This window comes from Bombus flavifrons, chromosome 12, assembly GCF_040668555.2.
Source record: "Bombus flavifrons isolate JBK064 chromosome 12, iyBomFlav1_principal, whole genome shotgun sequence".
NCBI lineage: Eukaryota > Metazoa > Arthropoda > Insecta > Hymenoptera > Apidae > Bombus > Bombus flavifrons.
Genome location: NC_138453.1, coordinates 462,663 through 481,816, shown reverse-complemented (window position 1 = coordinate 481,816; position 19,154 = coordinate 462,663). Strand labels below are relative to the sequence as shown.

Below are 19,154 nucleotides of genomic sequence, written 5' to 3'. Positions count from 1 at the left end.
ATTACTCATGTTATGATAATTTATCTTATGATGAGTCTCTACTGAGATTAGAATGTACCTCTTTTAGTTGGACAAAAGAAAAACCTTTTTTTAGTTGCGTTTTTTGTCAACAGTTGTTACATTATGTAAAAAAATAGAAAAAAGTTTGGGGTCCTCAAATACATAATCTTAGTTCAGCTATTTATTAGTTTCCAAGATATTAATAAAAAAATTTTCGGTAATATATATTGCATTCAGTCATTACTGTTGAGGTTGACTGATAGAAGAACGAGTGGACGAATTTGCAATATTAGGTTGTCCGAAAAGGTTCTTTCGTTTCATAAGGTGATAATATATGAACAATAATTTAATAAAGACTAAAGTATATCGACTAAAATGAATTTTCAACATTCGGTAATGTTTGATAATTTGAGAAGCATCATGGAAAATAAGAAATTCAAAATATTTGTCTCTAGCCACTAGCCAGCGACCCTGACTCAAGTGATTCTTTAGGAACTGACGAATTTATAACATCTTACAACAGATGTCGATCATCTTAAATAACTTAAATGACCTCATATGCAAAGTTGTTAAATTCGTCTCAACAAACGCCATCGTACGTACTACAGAAGAAAGTGCAGGTCCATGCGAAATGAAAAAATGTTCATGCTAGTACAAATGACATGCCGAATGCTAAAAGTTAATGTTAAATCTAAATGATGTATGGAAAATTTATTAGAATTATTGCATCGTTCCATTAATCCATAATCGTTTGAAAGGGAATATTCCCTTTTCTCCCCTAAAAAGAATATATAATAAACGATTAATTTCTGTTTCTTAGGCAACTTGTAATCAGTTTCAGTATTGCACGATTCTGTCATTCTTATATTTGTCTATCTCGGATAGAATAGTAGATATGAACTTTTTCATAGAACCGTACACTTAAATAGGTTCTTGTAGCTTGAAACTCAATAGGTTCTCGCCTATGCTATTGTGTTACCAAGCGGGGCAGATTCCTAACTTTAAGCTTAAATACATAGGTTCTTGTATATGCTAAGTTCCAACCAAACAGGACAGATCCCTAATTTTATAGGTTCTTGAAATGCTATTTTCAATTAAACTCAGTATTTGGCCGCACGGAGCAGCACCAGTCCGGACATAACTAGATCCATAAGCGGGAGCGTTCTCATATATATATATATATATATATATCAAAGTTATAATATCTGAGTATATGTAAAGTAAATATTTTGAAGATATAAAAGAAAACGTTTATGATTTAAAGATAGAGGATTTTTGAATAATGTGTATTACAAGTTATAGTATTGTATTTGATCACGAATAAACCTAACGACATACATATTAATATACTTAAGAAAATATTTAATTGAATGTATCGATATAAAGCCTGTATTATAGTCGAATTGTATATATTCGATTTAAGTTCTGGGCGTATTTTATTTTGTCAAAGTTTTATGTGAAAATGTCAAATGAAATAAAAGTAGCTCTTAAAGCGGCTCGTGATACATTTAGAGAAAAGAAGTATATAGATGTGATTAAGAAATGTAACAAGATATTAATGAGAGTTCAAAATAATTATAACGCACTTATGTTATTGGCGGCTGCAATGAAAGAAATTGATGAGTATAAACCACAAGTACCATTAATTCTCCAAAAAGGTACAAAAATCCAAGCAGACAATCCATTAGCTTGGTACGGTTTAGTATCTTACTATGAAAGAAACTTGGACAATAATGAACGTTATAACCAACTATTATTAGCTTACTGTAAGCTTTTGGAAATAGAAAGGTATACAATTGCTATATACTTCATAAATGTTATATGTTTGTAAAACTTATTCAGTAATTTATTTTCAGTGACTCTAAGTTTACAAATATTATGAGTAGAATCTCAAAACTTTTTACACAACTTAAGGATGTTACGACTATAACTCAATGTATTGAACATTTAATTGAATTACGGAAGAATTTGGATGATAACAAAATTAAGGTCATTGATAAAACGCTTGGATGGCTGCTATTAGATAATTTTTACAATCTAGATAAATATCAAAATTTATTAGAAAGTGTTTTTAAATCTACAATTAATGATCTTGATGCAACTGACCAACAAAAATTTTATACAGAATACTTAAAAATTTTATATGACAAAGATGAATTAATCGATTTGGTAAAAGAAGCTATCAATATGCATCAGCGATTCCCTCAAGATACATTACCGTTAGGTAAGTATTAAAAATAATATATTAGCTATTTTAACATTCTGTTTATGAAAGTAACAAAGGAATCTTATAATATCGCTTATTAATTTTAATGGGATTTTTTATCAAGCAAACAGAAGAATTTAAAGATTTATTTTTAATATTTATGAGGTAACAGAATTTAATAATAATGCAATCTATATCTATCTATATCATGAAACATGTGGAGTGCAATTGTTTAGTAAACAGTAAATGGTAAATATAATTAATAAATGGCAATGATGTAAATAGTATTAATAGAAATGAGTTCAGTTAGATGTAAATATTAGCATATACGTACTATAAAGAAACAAAAAGAATTCAAAAGTACTGTACGACAAAATTTAAACTTTTTTACATATACATATATTATTATATATATATATATATATATATATATATATATATATATATCGTCTATGTATGTATTTTTTAGTTACAATAATAGGCTTTTCCCACAATAGCAACAATTGTTGTGATAAATGCTTCAATTTTGTATAGTTTCTCCATAATTGTTTTATCAGTATTGTTTTATCAGTAGATACATTTCCTGGTATTGGATGCATCTTTATCATTTCCAGATACTATTGAGGAAGCAAGCGTTTATGTTATCTCTTATTCACCATTGCCGATATTCTGGTTAGTAATGAATTATCAAATTTAGCGAAACAAAATTTTTATATTTTTTATTTTATAATTATGGGATTATTATAAACAAATTTCTAACGGTTTGCCAATGAAAATAATGCCAAATACGATTATATTTCAATGAATTTGATCTATGTGGAAAATGTACAATTGCATGATACATTAACTCTGCTATGTTTCTTTGTCATTATCGACCCAATTTTTCAACATTTCAAAAATAAAATAGGGTAAAATAATATTGAACAAGATATGGAAATTCTTATTAATATACATAATTTCTTGTTTCAGTTGCATATTAAACAGCTTCTTAAGACATTACAAATTTTTATTTGTTTACTAAAATGAGAGCAGGATTGAAATATACAAAATTCCATAATGATAGTAGGATTAAGATAATAGCTAGCATTTTCCAGAAACTTTTATATTCTTTGTTAGTAGATATGGCATGATCTCGAACATGCCTGTCAGAGATTTAAAATATATAGTATACAAAGTATAAAAGTATACAAGAACAGTACACATAAAGTATACATAACTTTAGTTGTAATTTATACTTTTAATGATATGACAAAGAGAATAGAGGAGTGCCAGGGTAAATAAATCAAGAAAGAAATTAATGACTAAGTGGTACAAAGAAGCAAAATTGTATAATAAGGTTGCACAATTTAAAGGAATTAAATATTAAAACTAACATTATATACACTGCTACTGGCTGCAGTCTATACCATAGGTATAATATAAATGATATCTACCGTTTCACTTCTGAATTAAAATCGCCACTAACAATAAGTGTTTAAAGCAGATTGAAAAATAACTTTCCTGAATTGTACCGAAGAATATTAGAGAATAGCAGTCTTAACTCAAGAGTTTCCATAAGTATGTTTTGTAGTAGTATATTTTAATAGATTAAACAGCTTCTATTAAACAAGTATTAATTTCCGAAAAAATTGCCACTATTAATATATAAAGCTTACATCTCACTACTGCATTGTATAGTAATTGCAAGCAATAAGTGCTTGAAATTTGCATATTAATTAAAATTAGAAACTATGTACACTTATAATCATTCAATTGTTATTTTCAGCATTTAAAATATTATTTATCAAGATATGAATATATTATTTGAGAAATTTTTCTTATGTTATGCATACATATATATATATATTCTAAACTACCGAGCATATTTCAAGTTGTTTTCATATATTGTTAGTTAAGGGATGAAATTTAGCAAAAATAGCATTTAATCACTATTTGTCGATTTTCCATATTTATGTTTTAATCACTCAGTTATGAAAATTATTTTAAAAGATCGTAATAGATCGATATTTGTTAAAAACGAAAAATAATAAAAATAATTAGTAATAAAGATTTAAATGTCGTGAAAGTCATTGGAAGAAACATAATACAACACGTTATAACGCAGTACTTGTCTTAAATTATTTATTAACTATTATCGAACTGATACTGATCAAAAACCATTATTTAAAGAGATAGTAAATTAGCGACAGCCATTGAAATATTCGTGATTCGAACTTACCTGGCTCTTATTTTTCAACTCTCGTCGCTGTCCGTGAAACAATTATTCAAAAAGTTGTTAATAAATGAAAATAAAATTTAAAATAAAATTTACTGCTATTGCTTTCATGTGATTACATATTTAGACAATAGTAGAAAATGATTTGGAGATTTATGTAAATCGAAAACTTGTTGCACAGAATACAGTAAGGTTTTATAGAAAATCTAGCTTGAAATTCTTCGTATAATGCAATTTCCTATTTCAAATACTGCAAAAACGAAGTCTCGAAGATATCACACAGAAGTAGATTACGCACGTATGGTATACGGAAAACTGAATTCCCCGCAATTCTACACATACTTTTATACCAAGATTTTTTATCTTGCAGCGCTCTGCAGAGTGACATAAGTTCAAATCCGTTTGAAATCATAAAATTGCGGATTTTTATTAGAAGTGCGCGATCCCCGCACTTCTGGATTCTTGGGATCCCCGTTAGTTTCGGTATTCGTAATCGAGTATTGAAATATAGTACCAACGAAAATTATGTAATGCCGCGAAGTGCAACGACAGAGGCACAAGTCGCCCCAAATTGTTATCTTACACCAAGAAAATAACAATTAACGTGTGTCACGTTTTAAGGTGTGTACATGCGACGTACGTACGATGATGTACGTAGACGTTGTAGCGAGTCTGTTGTGAGCCGATCATAAAAACTCTCGATATCAAGATATGCAAAGTTTCTGAATACAGCAAGAGCAGGGTCGTAGAAGAGAGACACCGTGACGACAGAAGTGACAAAACAGAACCGTAGTACGAAACGTATCGCGTAACCCGATAGTACTAGCACGTCAAGTCTACGATGAACTTCCGCCGAAGATTTCGGCAATTCAATTGATATTCAAGAAATCGTGCGAGAGTGCCAGCATTGAATCATCGCTCACAGCGTTGGATCACGTACGAATATGAAATTATATTATATATTATATAATTATATGCGGAAGAGTGGAGTCGCATGTTAGTCACTGATGAATCACGATACTGTCTATACGATCAACAGGTCATCAACAGGTTTGTTATCAATACGGTCCCCATTTTGGAATATGGACAATGGAAATGTGTGTCTCAAGTAAGAGTTTTCAACGCCGGTGGTTATTGGTGATGACGTGAATCGGAGTTTAGTTTTTCTATTGCACAGACTGGACGGTAGTGTCATTACCAGCACTAAATGTAACTTGTCATGTAGACGAAGTGGGAAATATTTAAGGAAAGAATTCAGTACCTAACACCGGTAAAAGAAGTTCTTATCAACATATGTCCTGTTTGACTTTCTTCAGGAGATACAGCGTCTTGTGTTCTGCGATTTCATATTTCATAGAATATACTTAAAATGACTTGCATTTGAATGCATGCACGAAGATCTTTTGTTATCGATCTAATGACTCTGTCAATACTGTCCAATAATAATAAATAATAAATAATAATAATAATAAATAATAATACTGCGTCCGATAATTTGAGCAGTGTGTGCGGGTGCCTGTTATCTGCAAATAGCGCGCCTCTACATCAGATTCAACTGGTGAGAGAGAGAGAGAAAGAGAGAGAGAGAGGGTGAGAGAGAGAGGGAGAGAGAGAGAGGATACAAGTCAATCTCATAACACTACAACGCTACAATCCAGACCTATCATTGGATTAATGCATCCAGCAATAAATACGAACCTGTTCAATGAGAGAAACGACAGCTACACCCAATATTAATATCCGGAAAGGAAAAGATGCAGACCAATCTGATACAAGTAGATACACTTACATTCGCCATACGCAAATAGTACAGATATCCTTCTTGCGTCAGTGGGGAAACACGCAATCGCAACTTCCCAACTTTTTAATTTACAGAAGGTTAACGCAACACACACCTATAATAACTAATATAACTGGCTCACAGAAACCGATAATGTAGACAACACGTCAGAATCTGACATGAGAACTGAATTGCAAATTCAACGACAAAAAGACAATCCAACGAAGTTCATTGAAGGGCAGAAGCCAACAGAAATAAAAGCGTAACCAACACAGCAGAAAGAAGATCACCTATCAATGCGATGAATATTTATCGACAATAGTATCACTTTCTCAATCAACTCACCCCAACAGTTGTTTGTCATAAATACCTGTTGGATAAACGTATCATGCAGAACAACCTAAGGAAATATTTCATTGTAAAAAGTGTCAGAGGATTGGCCATTTCAGTAGTAGTTGTACACTCGAATACAGATGCGATGTGTGCTAATAATCATAATCATTCAGGAAATTGCACAATCAAACATAAAAGTGATAAAACCAATGTCGAGTGCAGTCGGCACTAACTGCGGACAAACAAGGCATCCAGCATTGTTCAAGAAGTGCTCAACGAGGTAGCCCTTATTTTTTGACCTCCGATTTGCTTTCGATCTTACCGTTCCAAACTGCGATACTTGAGGACAAAATAATAAAATTTATTACGCGAAATTGCAGAGTGATTGGACAACTGGAATCCGTGCCACATTTAAGTTATTATGACTCCTGCAGTTACATACAGTGGTTTAAAGTCTTAAACGCTGCTTCATATACTAATTTCAGAAATAAAACTCAAATATTTTATATATATTTGTAGTTGCATCATATAAATATTATCATTACACGTCTAAGACATTGTATTTTTATGTAAAAATATTCACTAATATTTTTCAAATAGCGGATTATGCTCGAAATTGACGCGAAATCATTAAAATTTGAAAACTAACTTAAACACGGCACAGGTTCTCGTTGAGGAATCACTTTGAAATTTTTGCACATTTTCTCCCCAAATGTCAGAGTTTCGGACGGTGAGATAATGGTAATAGATTTTCTCCAAGAAATTACAAATAATTCAAATAATTGCAACAAAAGTTACAAAATTATTTTTGTGGATGAATTTGAAAATTGGTTTATGGGATCCTTAGAATGACTTTATGGAAGTTGAGATAGGAAACTGCCTATGACGAATGTAATCTTTTTACCACCTAGATTGAGTTTCATCTCACTGTGCGTTCGAATGCCACGTATGTGATGTTAATGTCTTTAAGTCACATGTAACACATGTAAATCCTCAGGTGGTAGGCTCACGTTCTCCGCTTTGGTATAGGATCTCCAATAACCATAGTACAAACATGCGCCACTGACGGCAATAATAACATCTTAATCTCATATAATATTAAATTCCCGATCACTTTTTATTCGGAATTGTTACTAGTTGCTTGCTTATACTGCCTACTCGGTACCAAGGTTGGACGCACACGAGGTTGGAACATGGGCTGCTTCGCTCTACTTGTTCATCGCTTGTCTCTCTACACATGAGCGTTACTACGCTTGCTGTATGCATGTATAGATATGTATTATTATTAGGTATATAGCTTATGCATTATTATTAAGTATTGTATTTATTTGTGTATTGTCGTATGTTATTTTGTATACATATTATTATATGTATTATGTAGCAAATGTTTTTATCATATATCTTTAAAATGAAGCTTTCAAACTATTTGAATATTATTCATTACGTCTAATGATACTGCTTCAAAAATATGTAATAAGAGAATTTGCTCCGTTTAGTTCATTTTAATTCATTATATTACATACACACACATACATATATGTATCTTAATGTATTTATCAATTATTTCTCTGAAGTAATCGGTCTTCTCCAATTTATGTTTCTATCCATAATCGCAGATACTGAAAAAACTTGTCTGGAAAATTTCCTAATTGGTGGTGCGAAAATGTTGACATTCGCCTTAGAACGAACGCATCTCATTAATTGGATAAACATTATACTTACCAATTTTCAGATAAAAGCGTATATCGTAGCGAACGTAGCAACGACGTGTTACGTACTCAAAAATAACAACTGCTGCATAATTTTACCGTTCTTCTGTATGTTCATATCCCACGGCGCTTAATGTTGGCGTCCCAAATATCGATGCTCTGGCTTACCGCTCTCTGTATGGTCAGGCCCGCTGCAGACGAACTTTTGTCGTTGCGATCCCGTTGCGATCACATATCTATCTTCGTTGTTTTTAATTAAGAAAACAAAGGAAGACACAAGATCGCAACGATGAAAGTCGCTCGCCTGCACCGGTCGTTAATTAGGTCGTAAATATACGGCGTAGTGAGCGATAGGTGGCAAGTGGCAAAACAAGTGATTTCACAGACAATGCCAAATGCCAATGTCCTAAATATCAATTTTGTCGCTTACTGTTTGCCACTTCTCTGTATGTACACGGCTTTAGGATTACAAGTGGAGAAGCGTCCGGAGAAATGTGAACTATAGAATTACTTCATACCTTTGTTAGGCAAAGCGTTCATCCCTTGACCGCGGCTACGTTCGGCGACTGGCTATCGCCTCGAGCCCAAGCTCATTATCACAAATCTTGAACAAATACAATCGGATCGAAAGACGACAATTGTTTAATTACGCCTATGATAGAATCTAGATTACGGTGTTAAGGGATTTTCCCGGGGTTCCAAAGGGAAGGCTCCGATGTCCTTTCATCTCCGACATATATATATAGTGTTAGGGACAGTAGAACAAGAATTTTCGCGTTAATGGATTGGTTAGGATTTTGAATTTTCTTTGTTTAATACAAATTTTATCCCTACGTTTCCTTCTTCTTCTCTCTTAATTTCGCCAGTGCATAACGAAATTATTAGAGAAGAAGAAATTTTTATAAAGTCAAATTTCTTACCTTGAGGAGTAAGTGCCGTCGGGGGCCATCACCTCGCCTGCGGTAATGATCATCGGTGTGTTTATTATTGGATTTTATTATTCAACTCGGGTATAATTATTATTAAAACCGTTAGTTTTATTTATTTATTTTGATTAAAAAAAAATACACACTGAATAAAGCTTGCAGTTTATTATTCGGACTAATGTCGCGGATACAAATATATTTATTTATAAAGATATTTTGATCTCGCCAACGAAATGAACACTTAGAAGATTTCTAATTTAATTGTGACTTAGACTGAGCAATTAATGAGAGACCGTCGAAACGCAATGCACGATAGACGACAAAATAATCACGTAACGTACAATTGACGACAAAATAATCACGTAACGTACAATTGACGACAAAATAATCACGTAACGTACAATTGACGACAAAATAATGGGCCATAGGTTTTCAAATCGCGAGTCGGCTATTGGTAGTAGCGCGTGTTCATTTGTGTATTCGAAACCTTACTCGCGCGATTTGCATATAGTAGTTTTCGTTTCCTCGTTACGGCACGCGCTGAGCGCGGGACGTGACACCCCCGCCCTTGGAGTTCAAATTTCCAAAGGAAATTTGACTGATAATGTCCCTGAGTTCGCTCAGGGCGGATGTAGGTGCTGTTGGTTGTTGAGCAACTGTTGATGTTATTAATATTCCTTGAGGTTGTGCCGTTTGATTGTCGACATTTCGTCCTCTTTAGAAGTATAATAGCAGGTGGGTGACTGTGCCGCATATTGCTCCTAGTAGGGCGATTCCACATCCGTAAGTCTCGCGTAACTGTTATCCGTGTATTGCTATATCTACTATCGTCTTCATTAGTTTAAATATTACAAGTATTCCAAATATTGCTGCTCTGACCGTTCCAAATTCCATAGGACCAGTCCATAATTTCGATGTGGTGCGATTTCCTTGCCAAACCGGTAGTTCCGAATAACTGTTAGAATTTAATCTTGAAATTAAGATTAATAAACTGTGTGGAAGACACAATGTGTGTATTGAAACAATACTTTATGATTTTTATTAAACAAAGTTACAAGTAAAATACAAGTAAGCGTTATGAATGTTGACAGTTGGCTAGTTGTTCACAGACTGACTTGCTTAGTGACCCATGGCCCTTAAAAAGGTTTAGAACTCCACTCTGTATGCAGCAATGAGTGTGACCTGTGTGAGTGTCTGTGTGGCGTCACATGTGCTACAGAACCTTCTAGTAGCTTCTCGACGTGCCCATCGAGAATGTTCCATCCGTATCCTTAAGCTTCTTCCGCCAAATTCTCGAAAGAGCATGCACGTGCTAGCCGCCATGGTACATCTCACGAACGCGCACTAGTGGGGATAGCGTTGGACAACGAAAGGAAGAATCCATACGATCAACCACCTTATCTGCATGCGATTGATATCGTTGTATTCCAACAATAACATTCCGTTGTATGTCGTACTTTTATTTGTACTGGAATGCATTTGACTATATGGACTACTTCTCCTGCGATCAAAGCCATGTGTCCTGGGGTTTTGGTTATTGTATATATGTGAATTCGTCGGGCAGTAGGGTTGCTAAACTTAAAGCGTTTTCTATTAATTTCTTTTCGGTGGTGCATCTTCGTGTCAGTACATCGTGGTATAGTGCCGTTTGTTTCATAAAATTTTATGTGTATATGTTATCAGTGGAAATAAGTATTACAAATGCTGCTTGGTTTACAAATATATACGTATATGTGTATGTATCGGTAGGTATTATAAATGAGATTTGTTTTATAATTATATATGTCGGGTTATGGTTGGAATTTTGGGCGCGTAACAACTCTTCACGTGAATTAACCGTTGTTTTACACAACCGAGATTATATTTACACGTATACACAAGTCTACTACAAAGATTAACAAATAATAAGTCTAGTGAATAATAAGCTTAACAAATAATAAGTTAGTGGATAATAAGTTGAACGAATAATAAGTCTAACAAATAATAAGTCTAATGAATAATAAGTTTAACGAATAGTAAGTTCAATGAATAGTATGATTTACGAACAATAAGTTTAATGAACGCTATTAACAATATTTTTGAGTTCAAACGAATCCACGGCCAACGGGATAACTCTTTACTAAGCGTAGACTGATCTTAAGCACAGAAATACGATGGTTGGAAACTCGACGTGTCACTCTCCAAAGCAGTCGCAAGAATGCCAGCCTCGTCGAGATTTTTCTCGCTGTACGATTGCATTTGTTTTTCTATGCCCGTTTGGAAGCATCGAGAAGGTTTCAAACGCCGTTGCTAGGCAGACTCGTTGGAAGTGTGACACCAATTACCTCTCAGGTACAAGACATCGACTCCCGACTGTCGGACGCCAACGCCGCGACGCATCTTAGTCCCCATCAGAGACAAGGCCCCAACCCCGACTTTCGGACTCCTTAGAATCCACACCAAACCCCCCAACATCCCCAAGCCAGGGTGTATATAAGCCGAGACTTCACCCAGCCCGGGCAGTTCTCGTTCTAGTTGCTGTTCTTGTACAACATCCCTTTCTCTGTTCAACGTTATTGTAAGTGCCAAAGTCATAATAAAGTTCGATAAAAGAGAATTAATAGTTGGGCTACGACTCAGGTTTCTTTTCTCTCGCAACCCAAATATCCGTTTTACGTGACAGAAGCAGCGAGAAAGTTCCAAACGCCGTTGTTAGGCAGTTTCTGCCTGGAGTTTGATTAGTAATACAATGTATGACCCATTGTATCACACGTGGCTAGACCCGCTCCCGAGGCCGCATGCCGCCACAACCACATTTCTCGGAAAACCCATACAACCACTCCAGACCTCCGTTAGGCAAAACGTACATCCCGTGACCGTGGCTACGTTCGGCGACCAATTGTCACCTCGAACCCAATCTCGCTATTACAAATCTCGAACAATTACAGCTATGATAAAATCCAGGCTAGAGTACTAGAGGATGTTCCCAAAATTTCCAAGGAACGGCTTCGGCTTTCCTCTCATCTCCGACGTATATATGTATATATATTGATAGAAATAGATGTTATAAATGTTGCTCATTTTACGAATATATATATATGTGCATGTGTCGATAAATATAAACGGACTTTATTTTATAAGCCTTATGCATTATCGATGAGAGTGGGTGTTATAAATGTTAACTGCCTTACAAACATGCATGTGTATGTATCGGTAAATATAAATGAAAATTATATGCATTGCTATAAATGTTGGTCGTTTTACAAGCGGATAGCATAAATATTTATTTTGTGCGTATACTCAGTTAATAGTAAATACCGTATCCATATTATATATTTATTATAAAGTTATAATAACTAATTATTGTTTATTAGTTTTCTCTAGTTCCATAATAATGAAAGTTAGAATAATATACGATAATAATAATTATTATTTATTAGTTTCTTTAGTTCGATAAATGTATTGCATTGTATTAATTATTATTTATTATTTTTCCTTAGTTTATTGAAATAGTTAGTAGTTTAATAGTCGTAGCGTTGTTCCTTATGGCTGATTTCCATAAATTCCTAATATTCCTGTTATAATGCTGTATTATATTGCATTAGCTATTATTCATTTCTTGTTATAATGTTCCCTTTGTTTTATTACCATCTTATTAATTATTTATTTCTTCGTTGAAAATACAATTTATTTTGTAACGCATGCACGTGTTGATTATCCAAAATGGCCGCTTACCTATATCTTCAGTAGGAATATGGTGTTAATATAATGTCAACCGTAACGTGTCGTCGAAATAACTAATTGTTCGTTAATCATTGTGATTTTATTTACTGGATGCCGAATTGAAGGGAAATAATATTGTTTTGTGTTTATAATAAAGTGCGCCTCATAGCACATGCGCGAACGATGCTTTGTGTTCGGGGGGAATTTTCAAATGGCTGTTCGTGTGTATCTTTAGTGAAGATAACGTGTTATGCAGCGTTTTACCAAAATAATTATTTACTTGTGTTAGATTTTATTTAATGAGGTGTGAATAATATTGTTTTATGTTCGTTGTAATGTTGTAATTATAACGTAATACGTTATATGGTATAACGTTATAACGTATTACGTTATATGGTATAACGTTATAACGTATTACGTTATATGGTATAACGTTATATCGTATTACGTTATATAGTATAACGTTATATGGTAAAACGTTATAACGTATTACGTCATATAATATAACGTTGTATGGTATAACGTTATAACGTATTACGTCATATGGTATAACGTTATATCGTATTACGTTATATAGTATAATGTCATATGGTACAACGTCATAACGTATTACGTTAAATGGTATAACGATATAACGTAATACGTTACATAGTATAATGTCATATGGTACAACGTCATAACGTATTACGTTATATGCTATAACGTTATATAGTATAACGTAATATGGTAAAACGTTATAACGTATTACGTCATATAATATAACGTTGTATGGTGTAACGTTATAACGTATTACGTTATATGGTATAACGTTATAACGTATTACGTTATATAGTATAACGTTGTATGGTATAACGTTCTAACGTATTACGTTATATAGTATAACGTTATATGGTATAACGTTGTAACGTAATACGATATATGGTATAACGTTATAACGTAATACGTGATATGGTGTAACGTTAATAGCCCAATTCCGGTTTCATATTTACAGAACTGATATGACGTATTACGTTATATGGTATAACGTTATAATGTATTACGTTATGTAGATTAACGTTATATGGTGAAACGTTATCACTTATTACGTTACATAGTATAGTGTTATATGGTATAACGTTATAACTTATTACGTTATATAGTATAACGTTATATGGTATAACGTTATAACGTATTACGTTACATAGTATAACATTATATGGTATAACGTTATAACGTATTACATTATATATATTCTAATCAATATCTTCATTTTGTCTTAGCTCGAAGAAGTATTCCTTAAATTTTCTGACATCTCTTGCTGAGAATCTTGCACAGAGTAGGAAACACTCTATCATTTTATCTCTGATTATTTTAGTAGAGTAATGCATAATGTAATGAATTTTTCATACCTTAATAGCTCCCTTTTCGAATATCCTATGTATATCAACGGAATGATGAAGTAGAATCATAAAATGATTCCACATGATCTTTCCTGCTTTAAACGAAATGTATCAAATTTTGTATTTAACATTTTCAATATTTCAATTACTAAACTACACATCCGAATTTAATTCAGAATGTGGGCATATGATTATGGTTAAGGTAAACAGAACATAAAGAGAAATGGTTAAGTACGTCTGCTTTTTCTGCAAGAATAATTTGGAACATACCAGTAATATACACGTATGTATTATACGCGTTACAACCTTTTTTAAAATCTCGATGCGATATAGTAAAGTTATGATATTTGGCAGATAAAACTTTTTAAATTACTCATATTGTTCCGTGGTAGTGTTGTTTCTTTTGTATCTATCTTAATTTTCCATCGATCTTACATAGATTACCTAAGTTTAACTTTTTATTGTTCCAGAGAGTATTAATTTGCAATTTGCTTGGTTTGGCGAATGATAGTATCTTCTATGAAAATTTGAAAAGGAAGTTGGCAGAAATGTTAAACTCGGAAGAGAGCGTAAAAGCAATTGAAGACTTGGGACTTCTTGAAGAAGATTTAGTATTGAAGTTGAATACGCCTCTCGATACTTTGACACATTATTTGTCAAAAAAGTTGTGCTATGATCAAAATGAACGAGATCTAGTAATTCTAAGACACGACGTTGGAATACTCTGGCCAGACAACAGAAGAGAAAACAGAGGAATTAATTTGGTGTTGTATGGCGAACCACAAGGATACTCTGCTATGGCGCGCAGTGTTGGATATCCGACGGCAATAGCAGTTAAAATGATCCTTGACGGTATAGTTCTTCTTTTTCCCGTTTATTCTAAAAAATGTTTCTTCGTTCAGTATTACATATCGAATAATAAAAATTACGATTGACATTTGTTATCCCTTTTAACATAAAGGCGTTCAAAATTATGTTTACACAGAACGTAATACATATTATTGCAATTTTATATATCCACGCATATGTATATTTCTGATACTTTCATTGCATGTCATCCTTCTAAACAAATTTTACCATATAATTTAATAATAATTTCAAAGTACATTATTTTTCTTTTTCGTTAATAGGTGAAATTCAACAACGAGGAGTAGTCTTTCCGTTTACCCCAGATATTTATCGACCAATACTCAATCGATTGAAAGCAGAAGGAATAGAATTCTTTGAGACATCCAAGTGGATTTAACATCTTTATAATATTAATAACAAGTAATTATAAATATAATGTATAAATAAATATAATTATTAACTTATATAAGTTAACTTTCCATTGCCACTCTTGTAACACAAAGCATACGAAAACAACAGCGACAGAATTATTATTGTGTAGGTATTGTTTTTTAGTAGAACTTCTTATTGCTATTCATTATGATAGCATTATTTACATAGTTCTTTATGAAGTGAAATATACAAAAGAGTGGGATAATATCCGAATGTCCAGGATTAGGATCTTTCCACTTCAAATGAGCATAACATTCTAATGAGTCCAAGAATTACAAAACTTGAAACGTTATTTCGTAAGGAGGAGGGACAGGGAAGCCAATATTTATTATCTGCCGCCAATTTCATCTCAATATCAGTTACCACAACTTCATGTCACATTTGCCATGGGTAATAATATTTTTCATATCTTAAGACTGATACAATGAAAATTTCTTTGTATCTAAATCTGCAATACTCACATTCTATGAAAGGCTTTCTGACGATTCATCTGCAATTTTTGCTGCACTGCTTTGTTGCTGCGAATTTGCTGTTTCTACCTAAAAAGATTAATATTCAAATTAGCGTTAGGGGAGTCATGAATTAGAAAGAGGAGACGAAGAAGGAGATTCGTGTACCTGATTATCACATCCGTAATGTCTGCATTCGCAGTGTTGTCCACATGGAATGCCTGCTGCTACGCAGCCACATCGCCGTGTAGTACAATCTTTTTTGCAGTTACAAGCATGCGAAGATTTCTTTGTATCTAAACCTGCCACACTCTCATCTTGTGAACGGCTTTGTGACGATTCATCCGTAGTTTCTGCCGCACTGCTTTGTTGCTGCGATTCTGTTGTCTCTACCTAAAAAGATTAATATCCAAATTAGCGTTAGGGGTGTCATGAATTACAAAGAGGAGACGAAGAAGGAGATTCGTGTACCTGATCATGACATCCATAATGTCTGCATTCGCACAGTTGTCCACATGGAATGCCAGCTGCTACGCAGCCACATCGCCGTGTAGTACAATCTTTTTTGCATTTACAAGCATGCGAAGATTTCTTTGTATCTAAATCTGCCACACTCTCATCTTGTGAACGGCTTTGTGACGATTCATCCGTAGTTTCTGCCGCACTGCTTTGTTGCTGCGATTCTGTTGTCTCTACCTAAAAAGATTAATATCCAAATTAGCGTTAGGGGTGTCATGAATTACAAAGAGGAGACGAAGAAGGAGATTCGTGTACCTGATCATGACATCCATAATGCCTGCATTCGCACCGTTGTCCACATGGAATGCCAGCTGCTACGCAGCCACATCGCCGTGTAGTACAATCTTTTTTGCATTTACAAGCATGCGAAGATTTCTTAGTATCTAAATCTGCCACACTCTCATCTTGTGAACGGCTTTGTGACGATTCATCCGTAGTTTCTGCCGCACTGCTTTGTTGCTGCGATTCTGTTGTCTCTACCTAAAAAGATTAATACCCAAATTAGCGTTAGGGGTGTCATGAATTACAAAGAGGAGACGAAGAAGGAGATTCGTGTACCTGATCATGACATCCATAATGTCTGCATTCGCACCGTTGTCCACATGGAATGCCAGCTGCTACGCAGCCACATCGCTGTGTAGTACAATCTTTTTTGCATTTACAAGCATGCGAAGATTTCTTTGTATCTAAATCTGCCACACTCTCATCTTGTGAACGACTTTGTGACGATTCATCCGTAGTTTCTGCCGCACTGCTCTGTTGCTGCGATTTTGTTGTTTCTACCTAAAAAGATTAATATCCAAATTAGTGTTAGGGGAGTCATGAATTAGAAAGAGGAGACGAAGAAGGAGATTCGTGTACCTGATTATCACATCCATAATGTCTGCATTCGCACCGTTGTCCACATGGAATGCCAGCTGCTACGCAGCCACATCGCCGTGTAGTACAATCTTTTTTGCATTTACAAGCATGCGAAGATTTCTTTGTATCTAAATCTGCCACACTCTCATCTTGTGAACGGCTTTGTGACGATTCATCCGTAGTTTCTGCCGCACTGCTCTGTTGCTGCGATTTTGTTGTTTCCACCTAAAAAGATTAATATCCAAATTAGCGTTAGGGGAGTCATGAATTAGAAAGAGGAGACGAAGAAGGAGATTCGTGTACCTGATTATCACATCCATAATGTCTGCATTCGCACCGTTGTCCACATGGAATGCCAGCTGCTACGCAGCCACATCGCCGTGTAGTACAATCTTTTTTGCATTTACAGGCATGCGAAGATTTCATTGTATCTAAATCTGCCACACTCTCATCTTGTGAACGACTTTGTGACGATTCATCCGTAGTTTCTGCCGCACTGCTCTGTTGCTGCGATTTTGTTGTTTCTACCTAAAAAGATTAATATCCAAATTAGCGTTAGGGGAGACATGAATTAGAAAGAGGAGACGAAGAAGGAGATTCGTGTACCTGATTATCACATCCATAATGTCTGCATTCGCACCGTTGTCCACATGGAATGCCAGCTGCTACGCAGCCACATCGCCGTGTAGTACAATCTTTTTTGCATTTACAAGCATGCGAAGATTTCTTTGTATCTAAATCTGCCACACTCTCATCTTGTGAACGGCTTTGTGACGATTCATCCGTAGTTTCTGCCGCACTGCTCTGTTGCTGCGATTTTGTTGTTTCTACCTAAAAAGATTAATATCCAAATTAGCGTTAGGGGAGTCATGAATTAGAAAGAGGAGACGAAGAAGGAGATTCGTGTACCTGATTATCACATCCATAATGTCTGCATTCGCACCGTTGTCCACATGGAATGCCAGCTGCTACGCAGCCACATCGCCGTGTAGTACAATCTTTTTTGCATTTACAAGCATGCGAAGATTTCTTTGTATCTAAATCTGCCACACTCTCATCTTGTGAACGGCTTTGTGACGATTCATCCGTAGTTTCTGCCGCACTGCTCTGTTGCTGCGATTTTGTTGTTTCCACCTAAAAAGATTAATATCCAAATTAGCGTTAGGGGAGTCATGAATTAGAAAGAGGAGACGAAGAAGGAGATTCGTGTACCTGATTATCACATCCATAATGTCTGCATTCGCACCGTTGTCCACATGGAATGCCAGCTGCTACGCAGCCACATCGCTGTGTAGTACAATCTTTTTTGCATTTACAAGCATGCGAAGATTTCTTTGTATCTAAATCTGCCACACTCTCATCTTGTGAACGGCTTTGTGACGATTCATCCGTAGTTTCTGCCGCACTGCTCTGTTGCTGCGATTTTGTTGTTTCTACCTAAAAAGATTAATATCCAAATTAGTGTTAGGGGAGTCATGAATTAGAAAGAGGAGACGAAGAAGGAGATTCGTGTACCTGATTATCACATCCATAATGTCTGCATTCGCACCGTTGTCCACATGGAATGCCAGCTGCTACGCAGCCACATCGCCGTGTAGTACAATCTTTTTTGCATTTACAGGCATGCGAAGATTTCTTTGTATCTAAATCTGCCACACTCTCATCTTGTGAACGGCTTTGTGACGATTCATCCGTAGTTTCTGCCGCACTGCTCTGTTGCTGCGATTTTGTTGTTTCTACCTAAAAAGATTAATATCCAAATTAGTGTTAGGGGAGTCATGAATTAGAAAGAGG

General features: G+C 34.7%; 2 protein-coding genes and 1 long non-coding RNA gene across 3 annotated transcripts; 2 read left to right on the top strand and 1 right to left on the bottom strand.

Annotated features, from left to right (window-relative positions):
* The first annotated feature begins 1,161 nt into the window (after window positions 1-1,161).
* LOC138185702 (tetratricopeptide repeat protein 37-like) lies at window positions 1,162-2,903 on the top strand. Its single transcript, XM_069124864.1, has 3 exons — window positions 1,162-1,788; window positions 1,857-2,224; window positions 2,821-2,903. The coding sequence occupies exons 1-3, from the start codon at window positions 1,463-1,465 to the stop codon at window positions 2,901-2,903; spliced, it is 777 nt and encodes a 258-aa protein (XP_068980965.1). The 5' UTR covers window positions 1,162-1,462.
* An 11,864-nt stretch (window positions 2,904-14,767) lies between these two features.
* LOC138185395 (uncharacterized) lies at window positions 14,768-15,571 on the top strand. The gene is made up of 2 exons (XR_011174604.1): window positions 14,768-15,102; window positions 15,381-15,571. It is a non-coding gene; the product is annotated as an uncharacterized LOC138185395 (long non-coding RNA).
* Window positions 15,572-15,995: 424 nt separating this feature from the next.
* LOC138185720 (uncharacterized) lies at window positions 15,996-17,074 on the bottom strand. Its single transcript, XM_069124880.1, has 6 exons — window positions 17,069-17,074; window positions 16,898-16,979; window positions 16,755-16,813; window positions 16,593-16,676; window positions 16,287-16,373; window positions 15,996-16,070 (listed from the first exon to the last, which is right to left on the bottom strand). The coding sequence occupies exons 1-6, from the start codon at window positions 17,072-17,074 to the stop codon at window positions 15,996-15,998; spliced, it is 393 nt and encodes a 130-aa protein (XP_068980981.1).
* Window positions 17,075-19,154: the final 2,080 nt, after the last annotated feature.

What these genes read in the sequence shown, in the direction of transcription:
- LOC138185720 (XM_069124880.1), bottom strand. An exon ending in ATTATGGATGTCATGATCAG is followed by an intron (nt 16,677 to 16,754) that starts GTACACGAATCT and finishes TAATCTTTTTAG; the next exon opens with GTAGAGACAACAGAATCGCA. An exon ending in GCCGTTCACAAGATGAGAGT is followed by an intron (nt 16,374 to 16,592) that starts GTGGCAGATTTA and finishes TAATCTTTTTAG; the next exon opens with GTAGAGACAACAGAATCGCA.
- LOC138185702 (XM_069124864.1), top strand. Translation starts at nt 1,463, where the DNA reads ATGTCAAATGAAATAAAAGTAGCTCTTAAAGCGGCTCGTGATACATTT. An exon ending in AAGCTTTTGGAAATAGAAAG is followed by an intron (nt 1,789 to 1,856) that starts GTATACAATTGC and finishes ATTTATTTTCAG; the next exon opens with TGACTCTAAGTTTACAAATA. An exon ending in TCAAGATACATTACCGTTAG is followed by an intron (nt 2,225 to 2,820) that starts GTAAGTATTAAA and finishes TATCATTTCCAG; the next exon opens with ATACTATTGAGGAAGCAAGC.